The following is a 10,091-nucleotide window of genomic DNA, read 5'->3' as shown; positions in this document are numbered from 1 at the left end:
AAAAACGAATGACTGTAAAAACTTAAAAATTTCACTGAATGTTTATATTAGCATTTTCTATATACGATAAAATTTTGAAAATAATTTGACTCTTTTTGAGCTGTTTACGGACATTGTAAGTTTTCAATTTTTTTAGTTTTTTTTTCTATAAATATCAATAAAGTTTTATCTATTGGGCCAAAAAGTGTAAAAAATTAATACAGGGCTCCTGATACATTGTTACAATAGCAGTTGAAAAATATTACAAATACATAGGCACAATTTTTTTTTATAAGCATTTGAAGTTAAAATCTTGACAAAATTTATCAAATTTAAGATTGAATAATTATTTTTTAGTTAATAATTTATAAAATGTTCAACTTTTATATCTAAGGATTGAAAATTTAAAACAAGATTCCACCTAAATATTTAATTCTGTTACCAAAAATTCTAAGAAATACATAAGCACAGTTTATTTTTATAGTAATTTTAAGTTCAAATTTGGACGAAATTACATATTAAATCACCTGGAATAACTATTTTAGTTATTTTGTTGTGATTGTATAATATTATTTGTGGGTACTTGAAACTTCTAAAGTATACCATTATATATCTATGATAGTATCACGGTTTGTTGTTGATGTATAACGCGTTACCTAATGGATATTGTGATATGATTAATTTGAAAATTATTAATAATACTATAGATAAGTATACCTATAATATGTATGTCTAATATCTAGACTGACAAACCGTCTCCACTCAGAATCGTTTTTCTCATACAGTGATATTATATCATTGAATTCAAATTTAATACTATCCATTATACATCTATATTAACTGTGTTTAAAATAAACAATAAAATTAATTATGATTAATGACTTACTGATTGCACATTTGTACATAACACTTAATAGGTCTATTACCTATCACTAGTTCTATGATTGTAAAATATAAACATAATATATAAATGAATAATCAATAATTGTATCATATGAATTATAATTATAAATGTTTACAATGATAAAAAAAAAGTAACGTTATTTGTTACGCACTACTTTATTAATGAAAAAATAATATAACTTGATAAAAATATTTGAAGTAACAAATAACGTAATTGCATTACTTTTTAAAAATAATTTACCCAACACTGGTAATTAGTAATGTCAAATAATAATACACACAAATATTTTGAAACCTCAACCTCTTTATGAATTATGGCCTATGTGTTAAAATATGAGGTATGCCAATTTTTATTATTTTTCATTTTTCAATATTGTTTCAACCACAGATACATCAATACGTCATGTATAGAAATAGAAATCTGTGCTTAGAACACATACAGCTTATTTGGCTACTTACAAAGTAACATGTAACCCTCAAAACGTAATTTGGAGTTATTTTTATTAGAATTCATCATTTCTATTTGTACCTACCTACAGTATATAATACATATACCTACGTATAATAAGTAATTGCACTATGAAAAAGAAAACAGATCCTAACAGTGGAGATAGATAACACAATAAAGGTTTTAAGGGATTTCCTTCAGTAAAATGCCAACAAATGTCATAAATTGAACATGAATAATGTGGTATTATGTGGATAAACTATATTAGATACTGATGAAAGTATCGGTTTTACAATGGCGTGTTTAAAAAAAAAAACAGTAAGTTTAAAAATTAAAATTTTGAGAAAAATTAATTGGGATGAATTACTTATTGGCTATTAATGTTACATGGTCATTTATTAAATCTTAGTAGTTATTTTTTATTCAAGAAAAACAACATATAATTATAATTTATCTGAACTGGCATAGGTGTCATTATATAAATAAAATTTCCAATGGCTTAATTGTTAACATAACTGTCTATCAATAATTTGCTTTGAGAATTTCCAGGTGAATAATTTCTTATCTAAGTTTTCAGAATAATCCAAGATTTATAGAATTGATTGTCTGTTTCAAAAAGATAACACATCAATTGGCTATCGAGGTAATATAAATTTAGAACTCAAACCGCTTTTAATAACATTTAAGAGCCTCAATATGTACCTTGAAAACCTGAACAATTTGTAAGTATATTCTGGAGATAACATAGAATCTATGCATAATCTATCCATAGATGCATAGTTAGGTTAAACAATATAATTATAAATATCATTATAATTTTATTTTTTATTTTTTTATAAAAGTTAACATTATAATTATTATAATTATTTAAAGTACTATACCCAGTTTACCAAGAGAATATGGTGGTACACAAGAAACTATGTCAGAAAAGAAATTTATGAGCCCCTTTATTATATACGGTTTAAAATTAAAACCCTCTCAGTTGATATGTATGATGCATCCGACACAGTTAATCCGGTACTAGTTGCAGAAGTAACAAAGGTGGTTCTATAGTTAAAGACATGAAAAATGAGCTCAAGCCCTGCTGTCTGTTGTTCATACCCGCCATTTTAACTATTGGTTCACAACAATTATCTGTAGCACTGCCATTATGTTAGTTTATATTATTATATATTATATCATAAAATAAATTAATTATAAAAATAAAGGTTTCCTATAAATAATCACCCATATTATAAATAATTTTAAATTTTAAAAATGTTTATGAATTTATTTGGATACCATAAAAAAAAAACGATTGGCACGCAGTTTTCATGCCCCCAACTATAGTAGTTTTGTCTGAGTATATAACACTGCAAACAGCTAACTTTTTATATAATAATTTGAGGCACTTAAAATGTTAATATACTTCTAAATTAATTTTTGATGATGGGGTTATAAAAATGTATTTCATTTATATATTTTATACTTGATTTATTATTTATAAAAGTTTAGTAAAACACAATTTTTAACAACAAAATTAAGAATTGTATTTGGAAGTTTAAACGACATGTAGTTCAAATGACAAAATTATTATTTAATTTGTATTTAATTCATTTTCGTATTCAATTTCCACATGAGGTCTGCCTTTGGGTTTGATTACTTTTTTGATTTTCTTAGCGGCGACATCCTATCAAAAAAATATATATATATATTAAATAACTAGATAATAAAGTATAAATTCTGTTTTATAGAATACCTCAATATCTTCCATTTCTTCTTCTTCCCCATCAGAACAAACATAATCAGATACATCATCACCATCTTCTAAATCGAACATCTCATCATTATCATCTCCAATATCAGACTCTTCTTCTCCTGCAGTGTACTCATCAGCATCATCATTCTAAATATATTTACCATGTAAAATTAATGAAATGTTTATATTTATGTTTTTTTAGTAATACAAAATAATATGTTATTTTATTATGTTATTACACTAATTTACAGCTCAATACCTATTTAGAGGGGGGGGGGGGGGGTTATATGGTTTATTATATCAACAAAAATTATTTCACAGGAAAAACTCTCTCGCCCAGTAGAATACTCGAATTTCGTTAATTTTTTTTATTTAAAAGGAAGAACATTTTTAAGCCAAATTTTCATTTTACTTTAAATAGTGGTAGAAAAATAAGTCTGAAAAAGTACAAATATTGTACATTATTCATGCATATTTTAGCTGCTATAATCATAATTTTGGAAATCGGGCTTTCATATAACCTGTTCTCTTTTTTTAAACAAATTTTTTTACAAAATGTGATTATTCTACATGGCATGAAAATTTTTCCTATAAGGCTTGTTTGTGCCAAAAAAATGCAAGGGCAGTTATGCCCTTAATTTAACAATAAGAACACGGGAAGAATAAGTTGCAGTGGTTTCTTATCACCTAAAGTATATATTGACTGGTACCAAGTTTAGATCCGGCAACAGTGTATGATAACACAGCTGCCTTATCCTACTCGGTCACAACTGATATATTTATGGTAATATTATGCTCAATTAATCATTATATACGTACTTCTTCATCTTCTTCACCTTCTTTCTCAAGTGCTTTCTCGAATGCTTGTTGATTAATATTGTACATATCACCATACTAAAAAAATATACATATATATATTAATTATACATGAAAACTAAGTATTGTAGTTATTTAGTTGTTATAATTGTTTCGCTTGTAATGGTAAATTACTAATTACTGGAGCACGGATGTTGTCTTTTCTTTTAATGTTAAAATGTATTGTTAATTACGTTGTAAATGTGTTTCAATTTAGTATAAAATAAAATCTAAACATTTTAAATGCAATTTTTGGTTTTTTTTTTTTCAATTTTGTTGTAGGTATTTAGTTATTTATAAAACCACTTAAACTATTTTTCAATTTTATTCACTTTATTTAACTTTGGTTTTTAATTATCAAATTCAAATCAAATAATGTTTGAGTATGAAAATAAATAAACATTTTTAGTCCAATTTGATTATGTTTGAGGTAGTAGTTTAGATTGTTTAAAGAACATCTATAATATTTATTTTTTTTTTTTGTGGAATTAAAATATTATTTAAGAAGAAAGAAAGATGAAAATAATTGTGAAATTATGTTCATTATAAATTAATAATAATGAAATAATTTTGCTGATTTATGCAATACTTCAATCAATTTTACTATTTTTATACTACTAAATATCCACGCCCTACCAATTAGCTTTTTTTAACTAAAAGTTTAAAATTAAGTTTATGAGTAGAGATAGACATTTTTCGACTTGTATACAATTTAAGTTAACTTGCAATTTTTACAAATTTTGAACTTAATATAGGACAGTGTAAAACTAATATATTAAGGCTGGGTTGCATAAAGAACAGTCTGTACATTTGTTACCGGCTCTGTAAGGTTTTAATGATTGTGTAAACTATGCTAGTGTTGCACAAAGAAATATTTAATTATTGATAACCGTGGTTACTAAGGGCCAGTTGCACCGTCTCTGATTAAAGTTAACCGGAGCTTAATCGGCCGAATTTGCCCGGTTAAATATCTGTTATCAGCTGTTTAAGCTTAATCGAAGTTTAACCGTAGACGGTGCAACTAGCCCTAAATAAATTAAACCTTAATAAACCATGTGTTTTTCTTATCATTATAAAAATATTACCGATCTGTAAGTAGTTACAGATGCAAAATCCTATCTGCAGTTTACAGGTCCGGTAACTTTACTGAGCGTTCAAGCAACACCTAATTTTTATTTACAGAGCCGTTAACGCATTTACAGATCAGTAAGTTGTTACAGAATGTTTATGCAAACCGGCCTAATAATATAATGACTTATAACCTCTCTATTACTAGTTTAAATTTTTTTAAAATAGCCATTTTATAGTATTTTTTAGACCTTGGTAAAAGGGAGACTGGTTATTAGTCATGGGTGTAATAAATTTTTTAAAAAAAAAGCACTAGGAGGTTATTTTAAATATCAAATTACAGCTATTGACTTTCCAATTAATTAACATACTGTAGATGGTAACTATATTATTAGATTTGTTTGAATTTTCCATTATATAGTTTTGTATCTAAAAAAGTATATATATTTTACAAAAACAACTGTCAAACTGTGAAATTATATTTTTTTTAAGTTGTGCCCTACATTATTCTATTTATTTAAATAAATTTAACATAAAAGTATTCAACCTGATAATTAATTGTACACGTAAAAGAAAATTATTTAGGTAAAAACATTCAATTTTTGTAAAGGGGCCATTGAAAATTACTGTAGCGGGGGCTCACTGATTAGCCAGACCGACACTGTTTTATACTGTGTTAACCAAGCAACAAATTTGTAGGAGTAAAATATTTTAATAATCATCAAATTATATAATGCAATATGTGCACAAGTGATAAATATCATACCATATTATAATATATTTAAAACAATTATTATAAAGGAATCAGATACACACATAGGGCATCTCTAATTTTAATATATCCTATTTATTTATTAATTCAAATTATGTCAGCACAATGTTTGTTTTCTCCTCGGTTTTCTCTCTTTCGCAAAGGCTTATTTATATTGCACTTATTTCCTACTAAAACTAGTTTTTTTTTTGTTCATATCGGATTATTTAAAAATTAAAATTAAGTATTTTTTTAGTAGTTTTGTTTGTTTTATAAGATTTAGGACATTTTTGGTGTTTTATGGGCCGTCAATCTTATCTCAACTAAGCATTAACATATATAAAGCATTTTATCTATTTATCATGCAGGGGGGTTAGTGAGTGGAGAGCGAAAAGCCCCCCCCCCCCCCCAGTAAAAATTTAAAACTTAACAAATTAATGTTGGAAATGTTATATAGGTGTTTAAGCACCACGTAAAACATAAATTCAAATAATGTTGAGCACATACAGTTCCTTTTTTGAGTCTTTCGACCAATTCCTTCTCAATAACATTATCAAGACGAGCAGCAATTTCAGCTTTATATTCTCTTCTTTTAACTCGTCTTTCCACTTTTCTTGGCAATGAAACTAATTCTCTCCTAAAATATTAATAATTTTAAATTTATTATATTAAAAAAATAATATGTTGTAACAAAAATTATACTGATGTTTAATGATAAAAAATTAATATCTTACTGAGTTTTAAGTTTGAGTTTTCTCATTCGAATTAAATATTGAGTAATTCGTACAAAACGCTGTTTACACATAGACTTTAATGGACCTGGCCAATACAGCATGTGTTCATTCATTTGTTGTATAGCTTTTTGGAAATTTCTTGATAATTTTATCTTCTCCCACTGTCTTTTGGGATAAACGGATCTACAAAAAAAATAATGATAATAAATTAATTCAACATATCAAGTAATATAATACTAGTACTAAAATCACACCTTTCAGCAGTTTTTAAGAAGAGATATATAATACCCTTCTCTTCTCTAACAGTAGCATATCTGCTATTAGCCAAAGGGCAGTGAGTGCGATTGCACAAACCCGATAAATTATATTCATTTCGGCAAAAATTTGAAGTGTCCGTTCTAAAATTTTATTTAAAACATTATAATTAGGATTAGGTAACTCTAATGCATTGATGTATAATTATAATATTAAAAGTTTACTTGATTTTGAATGAACAAAATGTATCTTTTATAATAGACCAAACAATCTGAAAAAAAAAAAAGATATTAATTTCAAATATTTTTTGGTAAAAGTTCAATAATATTATATACCAAATAGTTTATTAATAATTAGGGTTCGAGGCTTTGTGCATTTACATATATTATTATAATGTAATTTAACACAATGTATAGATTTAGACAAAAAAATTAGTAAAATATTCAGATTTTTACATACATACAGAATATTTTTTTTATAAATAATAAGTCAATCTCCTATACTGATCAATAATCATGTTTATGGAATATTTTAGTACATATTTCAAAATTGTCTATGTATAATTAATAGTGAAAAATGTTTAATGTTATCAGTTGTAAATTTCAAAATGTTTCTAATCAAAACAATAATGGTAGGTACTATAAAATATTTTATTGTTGTAAGGCCCGGGTTTTGATTAAAAGCATAGGTAGGTTAGGGCACTATAGATACAGGTATGCTACGCCGCCATTTTGCGACTAATAATGTTATGTGAATTTGAATTTCTCTCCCTTTATTTTATCATTTTATCATTGATAAATGAGTCGCAAAATGGTGGCATAGCATACCCATTCTATATAGAGCCTTAAGGTAGGTATGTTCATATTCAGTCTTACAATTAACTCAGAATAATTCTGATTCAATATGTCAACTTTTCATGATAGTGAATAGATTCTATAAGTACCTAGTAAAATTTTTTTTTGGCATATTTGAGTAAAAATTAAGTAAGTTACATAATATTTCTAGATGATTGTATACAAGTTGAATATATTATATAAATTAATTTTAATAATTTTATTTTATCTCTAAGTTTGATAGTAATGTGTTCCCTAAACGCAATTTTGATAGATTTTGAAGATAATTGACTAATTGACCAAATAAATTTATCATAGATTGCATATTTTATACTACACTGAATTTATATTTTATAATGTGCTATAAATTTCATTTTAATTGTTTCATAGGTACTAAAAAACATGTTTTATTTTTATCCAAGTTATATGTGCATTTTAACTTGTTATGTACTTATGTTCATTACTTATTTTTTTCATACAAAATCTAAAAAATGCATAATATGTACCCAGTGTTCGGGAGTAGCGTGTTAATTGTAGCGACGCTACAGTAGCACACTACTTTATTTGTAGCGATTGACGTAGCATCGCTACATTATGCCTTAGATAACAAAATACTATAACGCGCTAAATATTTCTGGTTAGCGTAGCAAAAATTATCATTAATTTGTCGCTACCTACAATCTAATTGGTGATTATTAAAATATCAATTATGATTATATTTGTTTATTTATATTATGATAATGATTAGTGTATTAGTGAAGTTTTTGTCCTGAGTCCTGTCCAGTGGCCAAATGACAAATCAGTACAAACTACAAATACTAGTTTTCAATAAGAACATTTTTAAAAATGTAGCGAAAAATTAGCGCACTACATTTAAAATATATCGTTAGAAGCAGCGCACTACATTTAAAATATAGCGTCAGAAGCAGCGCGCTACATTTAAAAAAAAGTGGTGATATTGGTAGCGAGCTACTTTTTTTGGGGAGTAGCTGTAGCATTAGCGTGCTACAAAAAACTAGTAGCAACCCGACCACTGTATGTACCTAATATTATAATACACTTTGCAGTATTTAATGACAGCTTAAGATATTTTTCTTCACATTATTTGGAATACTTGCCTAATAAAATATCAACAGACTAACTATGAGCAATCAAAACACAATATTATTGTTTGATTACCTATATTATGTTAACAAATTTATACACAAAATATTCCAATAACATTTTATAGATTTGGATACAAATCAAAATTGTAGACAGTGTACAAGAATGTGAGGTGTTTACAATGAGACTAGGTACTTTAAAAAATCTACAATTTATAAATCAACTTTACTATTTAATAACAATATGTAAAAGAGAAGACATGATTCATTATTATGGGTTAAAAATTATTATTAATGTAATATACTAATATATTTAACTACTACGTTGAAAAAAATGTAGACAATTAATGTACTTTACCCAACAGTATTTAAAAATATGTCATACATCAAAATATAATGGTAAACAGTTACGGCAGGTATGACGGGCATTTAATACAGGTACATTTAAGCAGGAGGATGATAATATATTATAGTCTAAGCTCTACATTAGGTAGGCACCTATAGTACTAGCTGCTGGAACTTGTAGTAGTTGTATTCGTTAATAATTAAACTATATTTTACTTACATCATCTTGATCCATATTGGTGAACTAATGTTTGTACGATATCATCCACAGCTAAAAGTCGGGACTTGCAGTCGTCGGACAGGAACACCGGACGGACATGTACAATAAATATTAAATAATAATGTCGCAATCCACGACGGGCCACAAGTCGTTACGGTAAAATACGTCGGTGCTAAATAGTAATCACGAAGAAGGCAACATTTTAAGGTTAGGTCATTTAGGTACAATGTGCCGTAAGGATGTTTGTCGTGCGTTCACAAAAACGTATATTTTCCACAACCAAACGACACTTGTTATAATATTATTTTTTATCGGCTCTTATCAGTTATCATTACGGACCGTGGTTATCATTGACGCGGGAAGTCGGCTCCATTTAAATATTTAATGTTTATAGTTTACGAATTTTGAAACACGTATTGTATTCGTATCTGGACTTGCAAACGTTATAATATCGTTATAATTATAACGTTATATTTGACAAAAAATTATTTCAATTTATAAAGGTAATTATAACGGAAAGCGATAACTAAAAATAGGTACACTGCAAAACAAAATAGGTATAATGATTAACGATTATTATATATAATTGAACAAAACATAATGCAAAACGTAATTTATAGAATATCATTGAACAAAAAATAACGCAAAACGAAATAATTTAAAATCCATTTATTTAAAAGTTATATTGGTTTCGCAGAAATATTAATTATTTCATGCATATACGGACATTACAATTGATTATATTATATTCCGTATACGGGCCATTACCTGCCCACATTAGTTATTATTAGTACATTTAATAGGTATTAACACTATTATAAATAACGATAAACACAAAACTTGTATAACTTTTTAATTC

The 10,091-nt window shown here is 26.6% G+C and overlaps 1 protein-coding gene across 1 annotated transcript; it reads right to left on the bottom strand.

Moving 5' to 3' along the window:
* Window positions 1-2,782: 2,782 nt before the first annotated feature.
* LOC100161977 (maintenance of killer 16 protein-like) lies at window positions 2,783-9,417 on the bottom strand. Its single transcript, NM_001162660.1, has 8 exons — window positions 9,233-9,417; window positions 6,956-7,002; window positions 6,731-6,874; window positions 6,477-6,659; window positions 6,250-6,379; window positions 3,888-3,962; window positions 3,069-3,215; window positions 2,783-2,999 (listed from the first exon to the last, which is right to left on the bottom strand). The coding sequence occupies exons 1-8, from the start codon at window positions 9,245-9,247 to the stop codon at window positions 2,907-2,909; spliced, it is 834 nt and encodes a 277-aa protein (NP_001156132.1). The 5' UTR covers window positions 9,248-9,417; the 3' UTR covers window positions 2,783-2,906.
* Window positions 9,418-10,091: the final 674 nt, after the last annotated feature.

Source organism: Acyrthosiphon pisum, chromosome X, assembly GCF_005508785.2.
Source record: "Acyrthosiphon pisum isolate AL4f chromosome X, pea_aphid_22Mar2018_4r6ur, whole genome shotgun sequence".
In the NCBI taxonomy this organism is placed as follows: domain Eukaryota; kingdom Metazoa; phylum Arthropoda; class Insecta; order Hemiptera; family Aphididae; genus Acyrthosiphon; species Acyrthosiphon pisum.
The sequence above is the reverse complement of the archived record's forward strand: the minus strand, read 5'-3'. Positions and strand labels throughout refer to the sequence as shown.